We start from the raw sequence: 24,307 nt of genomic DNA on the forward strand, positions 1-24,307 counted from the left end.
AAGGAGCCGCGTTAGAGCTGGGACAAGAGCCGGGTCAGCCTGCGGAGGGGCTGGTTTGTCAGCCCCCCCCTCCTCCCGGTCCTTGCACAACCCATCCTGGGGACCGCGCTGGGACACGGGGGCTGCTGGGCACGGGGGGGCAGCGAGCCAGGAGAGCCGCGTTCCGGGGGACTGCTGTGTGTATCACCGATTTTGGTAATTTTCCGGATTAATTCTTGCCGGAGCATGTCTTCTAGGAAAGCCATCCAGCGCAGAGATAAAAACGGAGCGAGGGTTGAGTACCCACCGCCGTCGTTTATTATGCCGGTAATTTATCGCGATGGTTATGGTCGGTGCTGTTCAGGAAAAAAATTGCACTTTGCCCTGACTCTGAATCTGCGTAGTTTCGACTTCCCGTGGCGCTGGGTGGTGGTATGCTGCCGGTCTGCTCCCTCTGAAGGACTTGCTCGGCATCTCCTTCCCTCTCTGAAGGTGGCCAGGTTGTTCCTGAGCAGTCACCGCGCCACGTTCCCCCCGTCTTGCACCGTACCTGTGTCTTCGAGTCCCTCACTTACTCCTGGGGTCTTCTCCAGACCTTCATCAGACGTGGCAGAAGGTTCCAGATCCCTGTCGCGGCCGGGGAGCACTGAGCACAGAGGCAATACTGTCTCTTCTCCTCCTGGAGATCCCCAGTTTTATCCAGTCTGCTGCACGGTGCAGGAGCCGGGGGACGTGCCCCTGCCTTGGAGGTGAGTGTCTTTTAAGCAATTTATTTTTTTAAGGCGTATCGTAACATTTCGGTTAAAAACTGTGCTGATTGCTTCTCTCCATTCTCTACCAGCAAATTGTTCTCCGCCGTATTTAGCGCTCTGCCAGTTTTTAGGCACTTACACAGCACTGATTTTTCCTGTTTCCTTCCCAATTACTGCCACAAATATTACATGGCATAAGGTGACAGCCCAGTTTCTGCTGAAGGCAGTACTGCCTGTGGATTTGCAGGTCTGTTGGAGATGTGTCACTTAAATAGTTATCCATTTCCGTGCGCTTTCCAGTCTGTTTGACCGGAGCTCCCTTTTACCGGCACAAAGACATCAAGTGAGACGAGAGAGCTCTTTTCTTGCTGGAGTTAATTGTGGCTCCTGACTCTCCGTCCTTGGATGGAAACCTGAGCCTTGCAGGGCTCCTTTTTTTGGGGCCATCACGTTTACCACGCCGGCTTGCGCCTGTCCTCTGGGAGGATCGGCGGTGATGGTGTGGAAGACTTTGGCACAGTCTTACAAAAGTTGAAGGTGTAAATTATTTGGAGCTGTTGTTTAAGAAAGATCTATATTTAGTGCCTGCTGGTTAATATCATCCCAGATTACTCTTGACGACAAACTTGACCGTATCGTTTTACTTTCTCCTTAGGGCAGCGTTAAAGTATGTATTGACCATTTCTCCCTTTTCGGCATCATTACTGCCATTCTCTCTCACTTCAGTGTTGTCAGTGGGACTTCTTGTCATCTATAACAACTATAAAATCCACTGTATCCTGTTTTCTAACAGAGCCTGGTGTTTAAGTTGCAGTCTCGTGCATTTTTAAGGTGGTGCTGTGATTTTGGGGGGCTTCATCTTCATTTACAAATTTTAGGATTCGTTAATTCCTTCACTCATCAGTGTAGCAAGTCGATAGGTATTTTCCCGTGTGAGGAAGGTGGACTTTTTGCTGCCCTGTTTGTACTGGGAAATGGTTCAGATTTGTGCACTGACAGAATACCTGGCACGACCCCCTTCCCCGTGACCTGCCGGCAGCTGCGGAGCCAGGATGGGATGCGGCATTTAGGTCAGTTCTCCTCGGGATGCCAGTTCGGGAGGGGGTTTCATGGATCACTCGGTGGCGGGGCTGACCCCTCTGTCCTTTGGGCTTCCCGAGGAATCCGCTTCTCCTGATTTTCACCCGTGGGGTGGGAGAGATGTATGGAGAACATCCAGAGATGGAGACTCTTGGGGTGGAAAATGCAGATTTTTAAAACTTGTTTATTTTTTCCCCTTTACTGCATGTTCACGCTGTCATAAATGAGCACGAGTAAGGTTGGGCAGGACGGTGTTTCTGCCAGCCCAAATAAAAGCAGGGACTGTTTTCATTTCCACTTACTGCCGGATAGGTGTTGGTTTTTTTCCCCCTCGCCTCCGAGACGGGCTGCGAAATTTGGGCTTTTATGGGTGCCAAGCCATAGCTCATCCTGCCCTGCTCCAGCCGCGTGGGAATTGGGCACCTCCAGGGGATGAAGCATCCCAGCGCCGGGAAAATTGTCCCCTGTGGGCATTACTTCTCCAGCTGGGTGATCGCCTGGGGGGGTACCTTGCTTTGGGGCAGCCAGAGCTGTACCCCAGGCTCAGAGCAGTGTGGGGGGGAAATGCTTCGCTGCCCCCCACCAAAAAGGAGCCAAACCTGCAGGAGGTTTGGGCTTTACGTGCTGCTGACACCTCGCAGGAGCCGCGAATGCGTTACAGCAACAGATTGGGTATTATTCCAGCCTCGCAAGCGTCTCCCTGTGATACTAAAAACACCGACTGAAACTCAAATCCGAACTCCGAATGAATGACTCCGTGGAAATGCTGTCGGGCGCGTTTCAGTGGTGCTTTGGCTTTGATTTAAATGGGTAAACACAGTGAGTGGGCGTTTGCTTTGACTTCTTCCTCGTAGCGAAAGACTTCCTTCGAGGGAAGGTGAAGCCTCCGGTACTGTTCCCCATCGCAGCATTAGACCGATCTCCCTGTGCCTCGGTGTTGGCGATGCCCTCCCTGCGTGCCCGGGCCCTGTGCTGCCGGGCTTGCCCGGCCGCGGTGGGAAACCCCTCGTTTCCCCGAGTATCAGTGATGCCTTGTGCCCAGGGCTCTGCTCATGGGTGGGAATAACCCTTACAGAGTTTGGTTTCTCCATCGGGATGCGGTGTGGTCATCCCACCCAGCAGGGATGATGTTGCAGGACATCCATGGCTTTTGAAGGCATCTCCCCCTGCTTGTCCCAAACTCTGTTCCCCTCAAAGCTTCCCAGAATCACCTCTGGCTTTGACTGCGCCAGGTTTATGTTGGAAATAGCCTTGCTGTGCAGCAGGTGATTGCTGGAGAAGGCATGATGGTTGTAGCCCATCCTCTCCTTGCCCTGCTGCATTAGGAAGAGCCCCTTCTCCTCCCCACACATTCCCCCATCTCCACCAGAGCTATCAGCACCAGCTCCTTGGCAGCCCTTGCACGTAGGAGCCGTCTTCTGGTAACAGATTGTTATGTATTTAATGAACCCGAGGAAAACAAGAAATGTGAAGGCTGCGGGGCGATACAAGTTTGCTGTTCAGTCTGCCAAATTCACGCTAATTCAGACAACTCACAGATGTTTGGCTCCTCGTTCTTTAAAGAGATTTATGTGAGATGCAGGACTCGGAAATTTATTCCCGGCGTGCTGGAGAGATGGAGGTGGCAGCGTGGGCAAAGGTTTCCCAACCCCGGAGGGCTCCTTCCCTATCTGTGCGGATGCGCCGCTGCTGTACCTTTCTCGTGCCAGGGCAATGTTGATGGCAACGGATGGACAAACAGCAGGGAAATGTGCCTTTCAGTCGCTAGGAGGATTAATAAAGGCTCCGGGTTCATCTTTCAGGAGCCGAGGAGCTCTTTGAAAGCTATTTCTCAGCTGAGGAATGAAACCCCAGAGATTGCCCAAGAGCAGAAGTACTTTGGTCTAATGCAAACAGCCGTCTTGTAGGGTTTTCAGGCAATGGTGGGCATGTGTAGTGCTCTGTGTGGGCACAGGGACTGTCCGCTGAAAGCGTTTGAAACTCTTAAAATGGCACCTGCCTAGTTCAGGTAGATAATTTCGAATTTTGGAAGGTCCTGAGTGATCATTTTGCTGGGCTTCACGTGAGGTTCTGCAGTCTTGGGGTATTTATCCATAAAGGGGAAGTGGTAGGAGATGATGTGAAGTCTGGCAATCAATAGACACATCCAGTATTTCCCTGCTTTAAATTCAGATATTTCTTTGGGGGCTGTCAGCCTCTACCAGTTCTCCAGCTCAGCCTTGAAGAAGGGAGAAATGTGACTTGCAAACACTTTCCAAACCTGTTCTGACAGCAGTGATGGTGTTCTGGCGCTTGGCAAGCCTTCCTCAACGACTCTACGAGATGTCCCCCATCTCGCTTGGTCTGTGAGGTGGTTTTTTTGGTGGTCACCGTTCAATTGAAAGCGTTACGGTTGGCGTTGCAGCGCTGAGCCCCTTTTGCAGCTGCAAGACGTGCTTCTTGTAGAAGACCCCAAGAGCTCTGGAGTAAGGAAGCTCCGGTCGGCTGAGGAGCCCCCCTAACCCTCAGAGCATTACTATCTGGCTGTAAGTAGGCGGATGTCGTGTTATGGAGGTAGGTATTAAGATGAGTTTATGTGCTATTTGAAATTGTTTATGCTTGAGAAGTCAGTGTGTAAAAATGGGGCTGTGTTTACTGTCTCCGTCTCGGACATTTCAGGCTGTATACGGGAAAAGAATATAAGGAAGAAACAAGAATTGGTTTTTTGTGTCTGTTTACCAGAGCAGCACGCTCCAAGCGGTAATTAAAAGTAAACCTGGACTCTGCTGGCTTGTTCAGCATCCCTAGTTGTTGAGATTAAGCAGCCAAAGCAATTCTCAATTCAGCAATTCCTCAGCTTTTGGGAGCATGGCCAACACTCACAGCGTCTCACAGACCATTGCAAATTCTTGTAATAAATCTCACAACTGGGGAGGGGTTGGGGGGGGGAGGCAGAAAGGTGAGATGGCTGGTTGGATCAGCAGGCCAGCCTGCTGCTGCCGCTTCAGCGGCCCTTCTCCAGACATCCCTTGGTCCAATATTTCCAATATTCCTTGGAAATATTACTCAAAATTAGAAGCAGTCCCCTAATGAGTGGATTAGGCAATGATTACAGGTTTGCTCGAAGGGAACGTGCCATTTCTACAGTTGTTGGGACTGAGAGAGTCCTGTAGGATATGTCTATACGGTCCCCACGGTGCCGTGCAGGAATATCGGCAGTGTCTATCCCCGAGGCAGCCTGGCTGCGTTCCTGTGGGAATCCCCTGGGACCAGTCCTGCTGGGAGAGGAGGACACTGGGCTCATTGGGGCTGAGCTCTGGGGCTAAGCTGGTCCTGGCATGGCTCCCTGGCAGAGCGATGTGCTGGGGATGCACCCTCAAACTGGAGCAGCTAGTCAGCCTATGCAGGTGGCCAGCCAAGGAGTGACGCCTTTGAAAGTCCGATGCTGGTCCTTCACGAAAATCTATGTGTAGGCTGAATGTGCAGTCAAGAGATATTGAAGACCCCATATTAGTGCTCCAAATATGTATGTTCTTCTCTTTACTGTGCAGCGAGCTGGGTCCTCTGTGGTCCCTTTGCGTGTCTGATTGGCGCCTCTCCTGGTGCTGGTCTCCTGCTGGAGGCCAACGGTCTCCTTGGTTGCACGCCTCTCTTGCCCATTGCTCTTTTGCAATGACTAATTTTGCTCTCTTCTTTTCCTTTTCAGTTGCCAGGGAGGAAAAGGCAAAGTCACTGCCAGCACCATTTTCTTCGGGCTAAGATGTTGAGCCAAAGCACCTCTGTCCCTCCCCTGTCCTTTCAGTCCCTTTCTGCTGCCGGTGTGTACGGGAGTCTTTCCCCTGCCACTCCTGTTCCCTAAGAGCACGGGGGCAATAAACCTGCTGTGTTTTACTCAACTAGACAGTGTGTAATTTTCCTTAATTGCTCTTCTTTCTTTTCAGTGAGAGCCCTGCGGGTAGCTGGGGTCCAACGCAGGTCTGTGTGCGAGCTCGGACTTCAGGTGCTCCCCAGAGGCTGAGGGTGTTCAGACGTGTGGTTTGGGGCTCAGGGTGCTGGGGACTCGCTGCCTTGTGTCACTTTGGTGTCGGGTTGAGGTGGTGACCAGGCACTTGGAGCCAGGGTTCGGATTGAAATAGCACATTTTTGTTTGCTTAGTAATTAATTTAGGGTTGTGGGCAGGACCCCGGTACATCTGTTGTTCCTGGTAGTGTGGGTTAACCTCAGATGTCCCTAAGCCAAGTTGCTTGTGGCCATCCACGTTGTATTTATGTTCCTAAGGCGGCCCCTTGAGATGGGTGCTGTTGCGGTGAACCTGGGGCTCCTTCTGGCTGTGAATTTTATTAGCGTGGCTGTAGAGGTAGGCTCCATCTGTGTTGGCAGCTCTGTGGCACACGCGAGTACTGGGCTGCATTGGTGACAACCTCCATTCCTGCGTGAAGCTGTTGGTTGTAAGCAACGGGGTGATGGCGATGCAGCTCTCGAAGCTGTGCAGACCTACGGAGCGATGCTCACCTTAAACACAACTGTTACTGCTTTCCCCTGTGCTATGCCAGCCATGAAAAATGTTAAGCGTAGGCAAGTCTTGTACTTATTAATGCTGAAAGCGTGTCTTTATCTTGTTAGCCCTGGAAGAGCTGCAAGCAGGAGGCAGAGGAGGACATTTCCTTATTCCTTTTCTTAGCTGGGGAAGGACTTTTTACTGGGGCATGTAGTGACAGGACGAGGGGGAATGGCTATAAACTGGAAGAGGGCAGGTTTAGATTAAACATTAGGAAGAAGCTTTTCACTGTGAGGGTGGTGAGGCACTGGCCCAGGTTGCCCAGAGAGGTTGTTGAGGCCCCATCCCTGGAGGTGTTCAAGGCCAGGCTGGATGTGGCCTTGGGCAACCTGGGCTGGTGGGAGGCGTCCCTGCCCATGGCAGGGGGGGTGGAACTCTATGATCTTTAAGGTCCTTTCCAACCTAAACCATTCTATGATTCTTTGGCTGCTAATTTCTGAGTACCCGGAGTACATGGTGAGCCCGAGTCATTGTCAGGCAGGAGTTGGGCAGGAGGGGAGCGCCGTGCAGGACATGTCATCTCCCGCCCCGGAGCCCTCCTCCTGCCTCTCGGCAGGACCGTGTTTGCCCCTCCAGGAGCTGGGGAAGACCCTATGGAGCAGGAGGAGGTGACTGCAGGCTCAGGGTGAGACGGTACAGTGTGGTAACCTTTCTGCTCCGTGGGCTGGGCACCCTGGGGCAGCTCTCTCCTCGAGACGGAGTCTCGGGGGGACCATCCTGACGCGACTGCAGCTGTGGAAATTTTGTCCTTTGAAGTCACGTGCGCTGACTCGTGATCCTGTTTACTCAGGACTAGTCTGCGGGGCATTTTCAGAGCCTAAAGACTACTTCTCAGGCCCTGAGTGGCATCTTTCACGTTTATTGGAGGTTTTTACCCCCTAAATAAAATCAATATTCTCTAATGATGTGGAATGGTGAGATGCTGAGCACGACTGTTTGAGAAAGGGGTGCAGAAGGCAAATTATTGCCTGAGTGAGGAAATGAGCCTACATTGAGCTACGCGCAAATGGTGGGCTTCAAAGATTTTCCCAAATTAGTCACGCAATAAATCAATCAAGAAATTGAAGATGCACCTCTTGGCATTGTCTAAAGCCCTGATAGTGGGACAGGCTGTGCAAGGGGACAGTCATTGGAGCCCCAGGAAGCAGAAAGATAGAAGGGGGCATGATTTTTAGTCTGGATAAAAATTGCAACATGATGCTCTGTAGAAAACCTTAAACCCCACAACTTTCAATTGCAAGTAACCAGTTTTGGCTGTTTCCCCAAATTCCTTGCAAGTCACCTGTAGCGTTTGGAAGGAGGTTGGCCGGCTGCGGCGTGCCGGGGCTCCACAGCAGTCTGTCTGTCTGTCTGTCTGCACAGAGAAATTGGGATCTGCATAGCAAAGGGGGGGGGCAATTTCTGTTTAATTGGTGAGAGGGGGAGGGCGGTTAAGCCTTAGAAACGTGCTCAGAGTTTGGCCCGGAGGGATTAGCTTTGGTTCTTCAGATGTGTGCGTCTAAACTATGTTAAATAAACTCCATGTTCTCTTCGCTCAGCCCGTTGTTTTCTGCTCGGAGGAGGCCAGGTTGGTGTGTTCCACCCCCAAGCTGCATTTATTGCTCTTTTTATTTTTCTGGGAGAGCCATTTAAATCAAACTGCTGCCTCTGTTTTTTCCTCGTGTTTGTTGCTCCTTTGGTGGTGTTTGTAACTTCTGAACCGGCGATACTGAACCCTCCTGGGATAAACCTTGGAGGCAGCGGCTGCCAGAAGATGCGCTGAGCCGGGAGTCTTGGCTTGCTCCAGCCTTGTCTCCCAAAGCACCTTGTGCCTTCTCGTAGCATCGGCGTTGGCTCTCTGGAGCTGCATGGCCAGAGTTCACGGTGCGGTGGTGGTGGGAATATTTTTCGCTGAGCCAGAGCGTGCTCTGGGTTGTGCCACGGTGTTTTGGAATGATGGTGCTGGTGGCGATGGAGCCGCGTCTGCAGCGACACCGAGGATGGAGCCTGGGCGTGGGTGTTGGTCCTTCCCCTGCTTTCAGAGCTTGGGAGGGATTTGGAAGCGGCTGGAAATCCTCCGCCCGGAGAGGGGTGGGCAGCTCTTGGTTTCATTCCGAAAGGAAAGGTCAGGAATGATTCCCTTTTCCTCTTGCGGGGATTTCGGTGAACTTTCTGGGCAGTGAAAAGGGCGCTGGAGTACTTCTCCAGGAGGGAGCAGCGCTGGGGCACAGGGTGGGAGGCAGGGTCCTGCATGTCTCCTCGTTTTTTCACAGAAGGCTTTGGGCAGCAGAGTTCAAAAATTCAGCAGGGGCCGGTGATTTGTATTCCGAGAGCGATCCCGCTGTGCTGCATGCAAGGTATATCAGCGCGCAAAATGCGGCTCTGGCTCCTCGTTCCCGTGTGCCCTTTCTACCCGTCAATAGGTTTTATGTCAGTGTGTGTGTCTGGAGATGGATTGTCTGAGCTGGATGGGGGTTGAATGTTTTCTGTACTGAGGGCGGTGGTCCCACCGTGAGTGGAAATTGCGTGATGCTGGTCCTCAGTCGTCCTCGCCAAGAGTACTGCTGGGGTCGGATATATGGGCACACGGTATCGGTTACTGCTCAGGCTCCCTTCAGCCACAGCAGAGCATCCAACAGACAGTTTGCTAAATCCCGAGGTCTTTTCCGTACATTTCAGTGTAGCAGGTGAGCTGTGGCTCGGCAGTTGCGTGGTGCATGGATGGAGTCTGCTGCGGTAGCGCCGGTGGTGGTGGGGAGTGGGACCTCCCTGCAGGGAAGGGCTGTTTGCCCACGGTGAGCAGCTCTCGGGCTGTACTCCTTGCTGGGACCTTCTAAGGAGCTCATCTGTTGCCAAGCGTTGCCTTTCAAGCCTGTGGGTGAAAGTTGGATCATCTGACCTACTCTTTTTTTGCAGTGTAATTGTTTTCTAAGCCAAACACGCAGTTGCTGCGATGCTGCGCAGAAAGCAGCTCCAAGGGAAGCCTCTTTCCACCTCTGCAACTGCAAAGATCACACAGGCTTTTGCTCTGTGGATTTTGAAGCAATGCCCACAGAAAAAGCACGGTTTGCTAAAATCTGGGGGTTTCCAGCAGCACTAATGCTGCTCGTTGGTGCTCCATGCAACTCAGGAGAACGTGTCCATCCCAGTGGACATGGCCCAAGTCTAACCTTAACCTTGATGGCGGGATGGAGATAGTTCCTTTATCTGATTGCAAATGAGGGAATACGTCTCTTAAAATAATTAATGGTCCCCAAAGAGTATCTTTTCATTAGCCCGTGTGTGTGAAAGCCTCCAGTCTATAAATACACCGTAGTTTCCTCCTCAAAGTCAACAGGGAGAACATCCCAGGTCCGCAGAAGCGTTTGTGTCCCGCAGCGCTTGTTTGCAGTGAGAGGACGTGACGGGGCAGGACGGCGCTGGGTCAGGCCGTGCGTCAGGAGCCCGCTGAAGCAGGATGGGGAGCCAAAGATTGCATCTCACCGGAAAGTTGTTTTTTTTTTTTTCCTTTTTATTGCAGTTTCTCAGTGGGGATGATTTCAAAACCCAACCAAGCAGTAATTAAAACAAAACAAAAAAAACCAAAACACAGGGACCTAAAAGTGCGCCTCGGACCCGACGTTGGGTGGTGTTAAATACCAGTTTGCTGCGTTATCGTTAGGCTTGTGTTAATGGCAGGAGATGCGGTGGAACAGGGAGAGGGGAGGCGTGAGGCGGTGTGCGCTGCAGCCGGTCCGGCTCGGGCAAGGAGCGTCTGCCTGTACTTGCCGCCGGTCCTGCCTGCTGGCTGCCGCACGCCCGGGTGTGGGTAGGAGCCTGCTGCACCGACGTTAATCATTACCTTAGGGAAAGGTAATTATTCGTGAAGAAATCATAACCCTGTGTAATGAGGAACCGTACTTAACTGCTTTCATGCTGCTCTGAATGCTTGTTTGATCTTCGCTCTGCGTGCAGCCGCCGCGCCGGCGATGGCCCCGTGGTGAGCATCCCTATCTCGGCATTGGGATCAGGGACAACCGAGAGCGTGGCAGATAAAAAATATAAACCTCGGGTGTTTTCAGTCCCTGTCCTGTCCTTCAGACGCCTATGGCGTGGCGCGGGGGAGCAGGAGGGCGCTGCCAGCTCTGCTCCAGGGGCTTCTTCAGCGCTGGGGGAAGGCTGGAGTATCCCAAAGAGCCTCCTGCCCCTCGTCCTTACGGGGGCTTCAAACCCGGCTCAGCTCCCCCAGCTCGGAGGCACGCACTGGGGTCTAAGCACCTCTCATCCCTTGGGCTGCTCACGAGGATAAGGAGATGAGCCGGCAAGGATGGGGTGCTGTGCAGCTGCCATGGGTGACGCGTGTGTGCTGCTGGGGTATGGCACCCGTGTTGGGGATCTTGCTGTGAGACGCTGGAGGCTTTGGCAGCAAACGTACCACCGGTGTTGCTTATTTTCTCCTGGATTGCTGTTGCCCCGTTATTTGGCCCTCACTTCCATGCATCTTGCATTTGTTCCCATCTGTTCCCCATCACGTGCAGCCCTTCTGGGGGAGCATCCCCTCGCCTCGTGTTTGTTCAGAGCCTGATGTAAGCAGCCGTCCCGCTTGAACAGGACCTCCAGGATTTGCTGCGTACGAATATATTCGATGCAAGGACCATCAAAATGCAGAAATGTAAAACTCCCATGGAGCTTATTAACGCCTGTACAGCGATTCTCTCTGCTTGTTCCTGGAAAACAGCTTGCCGTCCACAAGCTGGCCCCAGCACCGGGCTTGGGGAGGCTCCTGAGCATAACCTCGGGGGGTCCATGTGCTGTAACAGAGGTGTCTGAGCCGCCACCAGGATCACTGCGGGGCTTGCAGCCCCATGGTGATGGGGGCATGTTGCTGTGTGAGTCAACTGGTCCTCCCTCTACCCCATCCTCCCTCGCGTTGTGCCCTCCTCGCGCGAACCCAGTCTAGCCATAGTGTGAATATGTGACCCAGGCTTGCAAATCTTGTGTCATTTTGGTGGTCTGAAATGCTTTACTTTTCTATTTGATGGTTCCCGTTCGGTCGTTGGATTGCCCAGAGGTTTATGATGAAGCTACCGATAAATTGTATATAAGCCCACTGATGTCCCATAAGAAGCTGGAGACCCCACCAGGTGCCCTTGGGAACAGTAAATCTTTGGAAAGCATATTGATCCCCAATCCTGGCTTTGCACTCTGGATGAACTTTGTCCTCACAAAATAATAGAAGGTGATTTTTCTTTACCAGCCAGCTGGCCTTCAAATGAGCTACTCATAACACCATCGCAAGCTCTAATCCAAGTAAACACAGAAAAGATGATTTACGAGCCGGGAAGAGAAGCTGTATCAGTTTGTAATGAGGTTTAATGCTTAGCGGCGTATTCTCAAATATTGTCGTTAAATATTGCAATTGGGTTTCGACTGCGTGTTACAAGATCAGTGTTTTACGCTCTTCGGATCATGCAAATGGGGGTTTTGTTTGTTTGCATTAACTGCAAGGCAACAAAATAGCGAAACAGGATTAGGGGAGCGATTTGGGGGAAAACACTGATTCCTATAATCAGATTTGAATTGCAGTCTGTCTGCTTTTGCACGGGAATAAGTTTATATCGGAGAGGTTGCCAGGGGGTGAGGCAGAGCTGGGCAACCACCGGTGGTCAGGTCTGTGGGGTGCCGTATGAGCCTGGTTGGCAGCTTGGGTTTTACTGTGCACTCCTCGTTGTGCTGTCTTTAGCTTTTCCTACCTAAAACTACCCAAGAAATAGGTAAGCATCAAGAGGCGTAGCGTGTCCCTTAGGATTTTAGGGCAGGGAGTACTCTCCTTCCTTGCAGGCAGCTCTTTGCCTTGTTTTTTCCCCCATAGGGCTCTTCGTGGGAATCGGGGAGTAGTTGGGATGGAATAGGGGCATCCAGGGCATTTCACAGCCTTAGTGATGCTGGAGACACTTTTTCTGCTGGACGTCTGCTGCCAGTTGGTCTGGGGACAAGGGCTTCTGTGAGACCAACCCTGGGGCTTTGACGCGCCCTTCTTTCAAAGCTTCAGGATCTTCGATACAGGGGATACGAGCTGCCTTTTTCAAAGGCAGAATTCAGAGGGAGCTTTATTTGTTTATTTTATTTATTTATTTGCCTGAAATACTTCTGTCTCTCGGCTCGCCTTGTGTACCTTACGTGCTTCCAACAGCTCGTGCGAGTGCCCGTCCCGTGAAACACCTCTGCGCTGACGGGGTGCAGAGGAACACCAACAATATTTAAGAGTCTGAAATAAATACTCCCCTGGAATAACCGCCGGCGGGGTGTTTTTCGGGCAGCGCTTGCCCCTTGCCCAGCCCACCCACCCTCCATCCCACGGTCCCTCCAGACGAGTCCCTTAAAGCTCTTCCTCTCTCTCTCTCTGCAGGGAGTTTTCCGTGCTCGGAGGCTGTTCCTGCGCATCCCCCGAGGAGCCGGTGGGGCTGATCCTTTCCCGGGGGAACATGCACTGAAAAAGGAGCTTTGCCAGACCCCGGCTGCCGGCGCCCTTGGCCTGGACCCTGATGGACTCCGAAGCAGGACTGCATTACCATGGTGATGATCTTAACCAAAACTCGGGAAAACAAAGGTGCTGACTCCGTAACATGCAGGACTGAGCTGGTAAGTGTTGTGAAATCTTCGTTTAAAACTCATTTGCTGCCGTGAGCTTTGCCGGAGTTTTATAATAATGGGTTTTTTCATGCTGCAGGGTTAGATCTTAAGATGGTGTATGTCGCTGATTTCTACCGAGCTGCATTCATATCCAAGGAGCGGGCGATTAGTGAATGATTGGAGTGCTGTGGCTTTTGCATATGTGGATTTCGGAAAGCACGCAATGGAATAAACAGTAGAAAAAAAATAAAATCAACGCCGCGAATAACATGGGCGAGAAGTTGCTTCGCCAACAGCGAACAGATGCTCATCATGAATAGGAGGATGAGCAAGCGGGGAGCAGGATTAAGTGGGTGATGGCAAAGGGCAGCGCTGTGGTACTTAACAGCCTGGAGAGATGTAAATCCAACCACGCCGAATGAGCAGGCAACAAAAAAAAAAAACCACCCCAAATCAGGGGCAGCAAACAGGCTAAATGATGCTGCAAGGGGCGAGCGAGGCCGTGGGGCTGAGCGTACCCACGGTCGTGGGAAATGAGGGGCAACGCGTTGTTTGGAGGCAGTGTCGGAGCAAGCGAGGGTGGGGAGCGGGGCGGGAGGAGGAGGACATGCGGGATGCCGGCGAGCTGTCAAAGCCCAGCGCAAGGCTGGTTGTGGATATTTGCTCCTCTGTCCTCCAGGAGAGATGGTCATAGTCCGAGAAGAAATGAGACCGAAAGGCTGTTCCTCGCAGGGTGCACTGAGAGCCTCAGATAAAGGCGTGCGGGAACGCGGCAGGAAGCATCTGGCAGGGTTAGCCATAAATGGGCATTTTGAGCATAACAGAAATATAAATACCTAAGTTTGCTGAGGATGATGAACTGTCCGGCCGGGCTTCCCCGGGCAGATAGCACAGCGTGCCGGGGCAAAGGCGGGCTGCCCTGGCAGCGCGCGGTGGAGGAGAAGGCGAGCAAGTCAGAGGCAGCGTTAAATCCTGCCTTAAAAGGGTGATATTTGGGAAGGAAGGATATCGATATATTGGAAAAAACATCCTTGCTTTAATGTTGGCTCCTGCCGAGAAGGCGGCTGCTGCTGGGGATGGCCTGAGCCTGAGCATCCGACGCCAGCTGTGCCCCCGGAGGTGTGCGGGGCAGGTGGAGGGGAATTTGCTGCAGAGAGGTGGATGAGAAGTAGTTTCTTCTGCTGCTGGAAGGGATGGGCGGTTGGGTTGTCCGATGGCAGGTAGCGGAGGTGCGGAGCTGTAATGCGAAACTTTGCCCTCGCGTGTTTGCCAAGGGTCTCCCGCAGCTCTGGGGCTGGGTCAGTCGCGGGATGGTAGTCCTGGTTGCACAAGCTGAATTGCCGGGTTGTCTGGGCTGTTCAGTTGGGGCAGATGTTCACGGGAAGGCTGATCCACCAAAGAAAGCAAGAATTCTTCTGTTGTCTTCATGGGAAAAGCCAAAAAGCAAAACCTAAAGGAAATAAATGTCCAAGCAGCAGGACAGTATCGCCTACCAACGCCCGATGGGCTCGTTTGGTTCAGTTCCCAATTTGGGGTTAGATGAAACTCTTACAAAATGTTAATTATACTCAATATGAGACATATGTCATCTCGAGATGTTCCTCTCCCTCCCGCGTTTGCAGGCAGTAGCTGGTCTCTGGGGCTGGCACGCAGATGGCCGTTGGCACAACCGCTGCCTTCTCCGGAGCTTGTCCCACTTTCATCGCTGCTCAGCTTTGGCCACTCCTTGGAGACAGCTGCCTGTCCTCACTGTCTCCTGATTAATTCTACCTCCCGCTTCATAAGGCGGGGACATTAATTCTACCTGCCACTTTGTAAGGTGGGGACAGTAATTCTACCTGCTGCTTCGTAAGGTGACAAATAGAAATAGCCTGACGTCACCTAGAAATGTGGCACGTGCTCCAAAGATGACCAGCCCTTATTTACCTTCTTCCCATCTGCACCCCATCGTTGTTTTCTGCCTCCACATCCCTCTATATTCGATATTTATGACATTCTGTACGTGAAGTGGGATCCTTTTGCTGGATTGCTCCGCACAGGGAGGTGCCAGCATTTGGTACATCATTATTATTATTACGTGAACAGGCAAAGTGTAAAACGTGGATCAGGAGAGAAGACATGAACGTGGTGGCCTAATGCCAGCTAAAACGTGGCTGTGATGGCACAGGTGAACGGGGAGGTCGTGCTGGTGCTTCCCTCAGATGATGTAAAGCCTTGGTCAGAGGGGATAGTGTTGCCAGGAAAGACACTTCAGAAGCAGAATATGGCTATTCTGGGGGATAATAAAAGAACAATTAGTATGAAAGTGTGTTTTTGCAAACATAGCTGAAATGGCATGTAGCTGCAGATGACATATTGATTTATTGTATATAAAGCTGTCCGTGGCCATTTTTAGAAGTCTGATGATGTCTCTTACACTGTCAAGAGGAAAATTCTTGGGAAAAAAAAGAGTGTAAAAAGCATCCAGGATTCTTTTGTACCCGTATAGCGGCATTTTTCCCTATTTTTAGTGCAAATCAGCACAATCCAAGCGCAGACTCCCCAGAAGTGCTGGGATGAGGACACCTTGCCTTAGAAACACACTGTATGTTTAAAAAAAAAAACCCCACCCAAATAGCTGCTTTGTACCTAGACAAGAGTCCTTAATGGGCTTGGATGGGGTTCAGATACCAGTGCTGCTCCTTTCTTGCCCAATCCAGACTTACTGCTGAATTGCAGCTCCCAGTTTAGTTTCTCCCGTGTTTTGGGTTCCGGAGCTGGGGACCTCGCTGCAGCTATTCCCGTGGGTAAGGACTAGGACAGGAGCCATGGTCTGCAGGCTCAGGCCTTGACACTGACTCCATGCAGCGTTTAATTAAATTTGATTTTATTCAGGGAGGATGAATGGGCCTGTCCCCCAGTTCCTGATGAAACGGGACCGTGGTGGGCACCCAAGGTTCTCCTCCCCACCGGGTGCTGTGCGGCTTTGCCAAAGGCTGGAGGCAGGGTGGTTTCTGCTGCCCCGGTTGAGTCTGTGAGAAGTGAATAGTTTTTCTGGTTGTTTGCAGCACACTCCAAAGATGAGTCAAGGACCTACCCTCTTCTCTTGTGGCGTGATGGGTAAGTAACAGAAACTTCTATCTGTATTTACTCCACCTCTGCTCACGCTTCCTTATAGCCATGGGCGGAAAGATGTCCTGACCAGCTGGATCTCTCCAAAAACACTCCCCTGCAGACCCCAGGGCGGGCATGCACCCACCTGCCCTGCACAGTGGGGATGGAGGAGCGCCCACCCCACCACCCACTAGTGGTGGCCATCATGCCCGTGCCACCCAGAGGCGGTTGGTTGTCCTGCCCCGTTGCCATTCCTGAGTGAATTGCCTATCTCCTTCCCCCTCCTCAGTGCTTTGATATGTCTGCTTATTTTTAGAGTAACTCATACAGTTGAAATTATAAGCATTTTGGGTCTGGGATTGTGTTTGAGTATCCAGCCCATGACCATGGCTTGTGGCTGTTTGCATGATGCAAGTAATAAATATCAGTATTATCACTAATATGTTCTACCACTTGGCACAAAGTGTTTGGACAGGTCTCAAATAGTAAGGAAGATGTCTTTTTTTTTGCCTTTGACAATAACTATGGTGTAGGAGGGTTTATGCCTTTCATGTCAAGAGTTTGCTATCAATTTTTATGCTGAACAACCACCAGAATTGATGGGGGATTGGTGCCTTGGCCGGTGATCTTAAAAAACTGATGGTGCTGGAAGATGTGCTTTTATATTGTGTTCTTTGGGTTTTGTGGGGGAGAGCCAGTCACTAGGCGAAGTCTCAAAACCCAATTAAAATTGTAGATCAAGTTTGAGCCAAGCTACTTGGTATGAAAGCCAGTACTTCACAGACAAAGAGGCTGCCCCTTTTTCTTCATGGACGCAACTCTCATTAGCGTTAATGGGAGCCGAGAGCATGCATTGAGGGGAGATATTTCCCAAGCTCTCCGATAACTCCACTCATTGCAGGGGGCAGGGGAAGATGGAAAGCATTTGGATTTTTTCAGAGGAAAGTCACAAGCTTCAAAGTCAAGAAGGGGTAGAGACAACCCGTTTCCTTTCTCCTGCCCGTCAAACATGAGTGAGGAACAAAGAAACCCAATCAGACAGTTTTGTCTTGCGCTGTGGCACTGGCAGGCTCTTCAGCAGATATGAAGAGTCTATGCCTAATTGAAAAGCAGCCGGTCATTAAGAGCTTTCCCAAAGACTTCTGCATCTTCGTAGCGCTGCGCTGGTCTTCCTCGGCTGCCAAATTATCCTCTTTCTGAATCTCACCTCCTCGGCCGCAGCTTGCCGTGTAACGGTCTTTGTCATGCCCAGTCAAGAGGAGACAGGCTCTCCAGCATGCAAGGACATTGGTTGGCTTGGGTTTCATTTCAGGCATCTTTCCTGAACGCTCTTCTCAACGTGGGCCATAATCACAGATCAATCCAGCGTCAAAACTTGCTTGCCGTTATAAATAAGTCCCATGGTTCTAATAGCATGGAATGTGAAGCTGGGAGAATATTTCAGGTCAGAGGGCCAAGTCCCTGTCGGTGGAGAGCACTGAGATAAATACAGTGAAGTTTGGACTAATGGTGCAGCCAACGGGAGGCAAAAAGCCGTAGTCCCATGTACATCGATTCTAGATTGTAATATAACTCAATATACGAGTAAACATTATCGAAGACTTGATATGTTGGATGATGCAATGTTAGATCAGCTTCTCAAGGTGACCTAAATAATCTTTTGCTTTTTAGATTTATAAGAAATACTCCTGCCAGTGTGATGATGATGATATTACTAAAAAGATTGTTTTTTAACTTTATATAGCCCTTCGCTGGGAGGAAGATTCAAGATGAAATATCTAAAACTATAAATTCAACAATTTCTTGTTTCCCTTCTCCTTGATGGGCCCTTGAAACACCTGGGAGGATAAGAACTGTCGTGGTGTTGGACGGGGGTTTTTGTTGGATAAGGTTTTTTTCTCCTTTTTCCCAGTCTCCATCACATCCACCCAGTGAAAATACCAGTGACTGCGCTAGAGAAAGGCGGCGGTGTATTAGAAAGCTGGGGCATTACTTTTGACTTCCTCCATTGAAATTTTTCTGGTTTGGGGTGGATGGCAGAAGAAATTTTACAGTGTTTTAATAAGGCATTGGCAGCATCGCCTAACCTTTCCCTGGCGGGTATATAAGCAGCATTCCGCGTCTAAATCAGTAGCACCAGGGGCGGCGCTAGTCCAGCCTTCCAAGAGAAACTCAGCGGGTGCGTGCCGACAGCTGTTTTCTGTGTAAGCAAGAAATTATCTTTGAGGCAAGCTGCAGGCAGGGTTTTATTGAGGCCGTGACAAGGTGCTTGCAAGTGCCATCGCCTTGGCCGCAGGACCAGAGTCCCAGCGTGGCGGGCGTTGCGTGCACAGCCCCACTCGTGAAAGGGAAGGGGAGGATGGCTTTGAGCCCGTAGGGGACGGATCCTGCATAGATCTCCTGTGAAACGCTCTTTTAAAAGTAACCATCATTTGCTTTTCCCCTTGAAAGCACCCCCAGAATTTGTCCTTGCAGAGTGGGGTGATGGACGAAGCGCACAGGTCAGCTCCTGCATCCTTTGGCACAGTCCTCCACCGGAGCGATTTGGCAACGCCAGTGGTCCCAGAGGCGAGCATGCTGGGGGAGTGACAGCCTTGAGTCTTGTCATTGCCCACCTCTTACCTGGAAATTACTTTTTACACTGTATGGGTGATGGAGGACAGCCAAGAAGGCAGGAGGAAGGCCAGTGCATGGGGGGTGATGCCCCTCGATGGCATCCCGAAAGCACCCACCCGCCGCTCTGCCTCTTGATGCAGGGCTCGCAGGCCTCCTGTTTCTGAATTTCCTGGGATTTCGGTGTTTTTTTGGAAAGCTGTCAGTGTAGAACAGCATCTTGGTGCGTGTTCAAGCACAGTTGATCCGCTAAGAGAAGCAACTGTGCAGGGAAAGCCAACCAGGCGTAGCTGGAGCGGGGAGACCTCGCCAGAGGATCGCGTTGAAGAGCGGGACACGGTTTGCCGTTGAGGTGGGGAATTTCCCTCCTCCGTGCTGGCTGTTGGCACGAGGAGCCCACAAGCCCACCGGTGTCTTTGTTCTCCAGCGGTAGGTTTTGGGGCGGTTGTTTTCATTTCTCGTTGAAGCACAGCTCCGCGCAGCGTATTTTAATCTTATTTGTGTGATGGGAAGGCTCTATGGCACTGCCGTCAGCTAATTACAACCGTTAAATTTGTTCCACATTTAGAAATCATCTTTCAAACATAAGCAGGGGGCAGTGGAAAATGCAGGCTGCCTTTTCCTCTGTGCATGGAGACCGGGAGACCGAAATTCGACTTGGACAACACGGGGCAAAAAAGGGAATTGGATGCGCACCCACATGAAGAGAAATGTTTGGGTTAGGGTCCAAACAGAATTTATCTGCCAAAAAGGAGAAGAAAAATTGATTGAAACCCGTAATTGCTTTACAAGTTGCCGTAATAAATTATGTATTAATGTAAATTATTTCATGGGAAAAGAACGTAGAGGAAACTTGGGCAGAAGGATCATGCATTATGTATAAAAAGGAACTGTAAAAATATTATAGCAGCACATTTGTGTCGCTGTAGTTAAAGTTGTGTCAGCGTTTTGGTTTTACACCCTTCTCTGTGGTTATGAATGTGGTCATTAAAATTTACGCCGTGTCACCGGAGGAACACAGCAGTCGTTTAAAAAGCCTGCGGCCATCCCAGAGGTGCCTGGTGTGTCCATGCGCTGCTCCCGCAAAGCCTGGAGCTCGGCGTTTGGAAACCTGGCTGTGATGCTCTGAGGATGGATGCTGTTCTCCAGGGGGGCTGTGCAAAGCTCTCGGGGATATCTGGAGAACAACACCCATCTCCTTGATTTTTGGGACATGACTTCTGCCCGCGATTGCCTCATGCCCTGGCCCACTGGCTTCGTTGGATGTGGTGGAAGTTGCAGGGCAGAACAGTTGGATGTTGTCAGGGTTATGACCTTTAAGGAATTGCAAGGGATCTTATCAATGCTTATCAATCCTTAAAGGGAGGTGCCAGGGGGTTGGGAACAGTCTGGGTGGGAACAGTGGTGCCCAGTGACAGGACAAGAGGGAACGGGCACAAAGGTGACCGTAGGCAGTTCCATCTCCACCTGAGGAGGGCCTTCTCTGCTGTGAGGGCGGCAGAGCAGTGGCACAGGCTGCCCAGAGAGGTGGGGGAGTCTTCCCCTCTGGAGCCATCCCAAACCCGCCTGGACGCCGTCCTGTGCCACTGCTGGAGGTGCCCCTGCTCTGGCGGGGGGTGGCACTGGGGGAGCTCCAGAGGCACCTTCCAGCCCTCACCAGTCTGGGATTCTGTGTGATTCTGTTCATGTTCTCTCTTAAAAGTGAAGGTCTTGGTTTTGCCCAAAAGGAAATTTAGGAATAGATAGCGGTGCTGACGGTGTTTGAGCATGCTGTGATGGTCCAAGGGTGGCTTGAGCACTGCTAGCACGCAGATGGCTTCTGGCTTGTCTCTGAGAATAGGAGATGGGGGGGAAATAAACCAGGTGAGAACTGCCCTGCAGCCAGAGCCTGGGACGTGCCGAGTCTTGCCGGGGCTTGTTGCCGCTTGCCCAGCCCGACGAGTCCTGCCGGTGAGGCAGTAGCCCTGTGCGGAGAGCGGGTGCAGCGACGGCCACTCTTCACCCGTACCCCGAGTGCTCTGGCTGTTTGACACCCAACATCTCCCTCCCGCGGCACCCCTGGCTGCTCCCCGCTAGCCCGGCATCATCGGCTCTGCCGCCAAACTGTCCCGGGGGCCGCGCAGGGCGGTGGGACCGCGTGCGGGCTGGGGGGGCAGCGCAGGAACTGGGGCTCGGCTTGCTTTCTCCGGGGCTGAATTGGAGCTAGCTATCTCAGCCCTGCTTTGGAAAGCAGAGATAGTTTGGGTTTGGGTCCCCCTGTGGCTGGGGAGCCTGGACGCTTGAGGCTGGAAGCTGAATTTAATGCTGCTTTGCACCGGTCTGAATTTCTTGCTGTTCCATGTGTGGTTTGCAAGAGGGCTCAGGCTCCTGCTGCCGCGGCCAGAGAGGGCAGGAGGAGAAATTCAGTCTTCCCCAGGCTGCCGATAACGCCCCTCTGCGTCTTGGGAGCTGGAAAGCTATTTCACAACCAAAGAGATGCCAAAAAATTCACTTTGTGTTGCCTCACCCTGGAAATGCGGATTCGCAGATCGAAACGCCGCGAAAGACATTCTCTGGATGTGCTCATCAAGTGACTCAAAGTGTTTATTTTTGCAGTTGTAAGTTAAAATCCAAAAGGAAGATGTTATCTCATCCGAGGACACTAATGGCCGTGAAGGAGCTGTTTAACCAGGGGAAGAGCCCCTCGTGCCACACTTAGAGCATGTTCTGGTTGTAAATCACAGAATCACAGAATGGTCAGGGTTGGAAGAGACCTCTGGAGATCATCTAGTCCAACCCCCAATGTTCTCCTGTCGTTTTTCCAATAGGCAGCGAAGAGTTTTCCAGGAAAGCAGCTCACTCGCAAACCGAGGGGTTCTCATGGTGGGTTTTATCCTGGAACAAATTACTGCCTCAGGGTAAACGGAGTTGAGGTTTGTAATGTAAGAAAATTAATACACGCGTAACTGCGGCAGTATTAATGGTTCCACTGCAATTACCGTTATCAGCGTGCTCAGGATGGGAATCTTAGTCTTAAAAAACTGAACAGAAAACCAGCTGGTTTTCCTCAATAAGGCTTTCCCAAGGCCTTTAATTACACCCTCAGCCTTTAGACTACCCCATTTTCAATTTGTTTCGGGGCGAACTCTTTTCTGCTTGCACTGAAAAACCTTATTTTGTGGGTTACCTGGTAGTTTGGGACCGGTCAGTGATGCTCGGGGCAAGGTGGGGGGGGGACAGGCTGTGCCAGGGTCTCCTCCCTGCCCTGCCAAAAAAAACAGCTCCCACGGTGCCAGGGGAAAAGCAAAGAACCCCAAGCTGGTGCTGGGGATAACGGTGCGATTGCCGGTCTCTCCGCAAGGTTTGGAAGATTTATAGCTGTTTGTGCCGAAGCAGGGGTGAAAGAGGAAGGTGTCCCGTATCCTCCTCACCGAGGCCTTTTGTACAGCGTGATGTCTCCGGCTGGAGGATCGTGGCAGCTTGCCACGAAAAATCAGCTTCTATTTCTGTTTCTTTTGTCTGCTGACCTGACCTGAGAAATCTCTCTGCTGGCAGCATAATACCAGGGCGGGGGGGGAGGGAAATAATAAAGATCTAAACATAGATGTAGTTGTTTAGTGCGGGTTTCTCACTTTTCCTTGTGTTTATTAAAATGAGGATGGCAGCAGCTGAAATGCCGTGCGGTTATTGAGGGCAGAGCCAGGCTGTTTGTGGCTGGAGTTGTTACGGCGGCAGCTGGATGCAGGGAGAAATGGGAAAACTGGCCAAAAATGGGGTAGGGGGCCCCAAATCTGACCTCCTGACTCGAAACCGAGCCTTGGTCGGAAGCGTTCTGCGCCGTTGCATCTTCCCTCTCAGGCTGGTACCTGCAGCTGCGGGCTGGGTACGGCTTTTAATTCATCCTTCAGTTGCCCGAGTAGAAAAAAAAAAACCAAACCCAAAACCCCTAAAAAATATTACACGATTTAGATACGATCACATGAAACTTCGCAGCGACGGTTAGCCAGCACGGTTTGCCTCTCTTTGCAGCAGCCGACGACAAAAACAGTCACCAGAGGAGGTCTGTCGGGTGATTACTTTTTTCCATCGCAGCAGCCGATGGGGTTGTCCTACCATGGTTTTCCTGTTGAGCGTCAGCGGCGTATCTGCAGAGAGCCCCGTTCGCCTGCGCTGGGGAGCCAGACCGTGACGAGACTTTGCTTTCTTCTTCTTTTATCGTCAGCGGGACCGTGTGCGGGAGTGAGATCATCACCCTTAATCCTCTCTTTCCACACAGTCGTCGGTGGGATTTCTGACTGCGGCTGTAGCTGGGTTTGCAGTCTTCCGTAGCCATACACGTTTCGGCCCGCAGACTTTGGAGGTGCAAGTTTCTCGGGTTTTTGCCCAGGCAACGCAAAACCTGTCTGATAAAAGGAGTATCTCTGTGTCAACCCCAAACCCATGCAACAGGTCACCACCCTCTTTCGCTGCGCTGCGCTGGAAGCCAAATTTGCGGGGGGGGGCAAACTCCCATGTAAACCAGCTGAATCAAAGAGAGAGGCAGAAAATGTTAAAAATGTGTGGTTTTTGGTTTTTTTTTTAAGAAAAAGCAAACCTATTAAGCGATTTGTTGCTTTAACTAAATGCTTCAATGTTATGTTTGTTACAGAAATGCAAACGATTGGCTGTGCTAGGGACAAGTGGGATTTTCAAGGTGACCCCAAAGAGATGCTAAACCTGGGTTGCTGCAGGAGAGGGAGAGGGTGTGGGTACCCCGTTCCCATGGCACCTTCCCGCTCCCTGTGGGTAACTGGGAAGGGGGGTGCCCGGGCCAGAGCACCCAGCTGGCCCCGAATTTGGGGGACAAAGGGGAGCTGGGCGATGACCCTCGCAAAAGGGACCTCAGAACATCTCACAAAGGACCGCTGGAGGGTTATCGTGCATCTGTTCCACCGTCAGACATCTCAGAGTTTATGATGTGCCCCGACTTTTGCTAGACGCAGTATCTTTGGGTCGGTTTGGGAGAGATGCTCAGAGCCTTACCGGGGATACAGTTTTATTGGCTTCATTGGAGCAATACTGGTTTAGCTTTGGGACAGCTGAGAGCAGGACAGCCCCCTGGATGTCGGGATGGCTTTTGGTTTCCTTTGGTTGTGATGACCTTGTTGGTATTTCCATGCCATGACAGGCAGCTCGATGCCCAAATTGCATTCCCCTTTCTGTCAGGACCATCCCAACCCCTCTTCTCTGAGCTCCTTTCTGGTGTTTTGTCCATCTCACCCAGCAGCGCTACAGCTTTGTGCTCTTCACTTCCAGTTTTTGTGAACTTCTCGGGCAATTATTGATTGTGGAGCCCAGGACAAACAGCACGTATCTGAGACGTGATTTAGCACAAGAGATAAGGCAATGGCTGTGTCATTTTATAGTGCTGAATTTCCCTTAGCTGGTGCAATCTGCATATTCAAAGGCATGTTTTTATCTTCTAGCAGTTTTGCTCCTGCTGCGCTTATCATTTTGTCTCTCCCTCCATCTCCGCTGCAGCAACCGTTCTGCTGGCAGTTCAGAAAACCATATTCCACGAGTTAATTAATTTCTAGTGGAAAACGTCCCATATGCTACTCTTTTTGTATATGGACGTGGAAAGCAAATCGCAGAATTAATTAATGCTAATGCCAGTGCTTGTGTGTTGTTGTTTGTTTTTTTG

At 51.3% G+C, this 24,307-nt stretch overlaps 1 protein-coding gene across 1 annotated transcript in view; it reads left to right on the top strand.

Moving 5' to 3' along the window:
• The first annotated feature begins 12,879 nt into the window (after positions 1-12,879).
• FAM53B (family with sequence similarity 53, member B) overlaps positions 12,880-24,307 on the top strand; it is a 16,635-nt gene continuing 5,207 nt past the window's right edge. Inside the window, exons 1-3 of the mRNA XM_009892756.1 lie at positions 12,880-12,948; positions 15,987-16,038; positions 21,453-21,507. Coding sequence (XP_009891058.1) covers positions 12,880-12,948; positions 15,987-16,038; positions 21,453-21,507 — 176 coding nt within the window. The remainder of the gene's footprint in view (positions 12,949-15,986; positions 16,039-21,452; positions 21,508-24,307) is intronic.

This window comes from Charadrius vociferus, unplaced genomic scaffold (genome assembly GCF_000708025.1).
Source record: "Charadrius vociferus isolate BGI_N301 unplaced genomic scaffold, ASM70802v2 scaffold38, whole genome shotgun sequence".
Lineage (NCBI taxonomy): Eukaryota > Metazoa > Chordata > Aves > Charadriiformes > Charadriidae > Charadrius > Charadrius vociferus.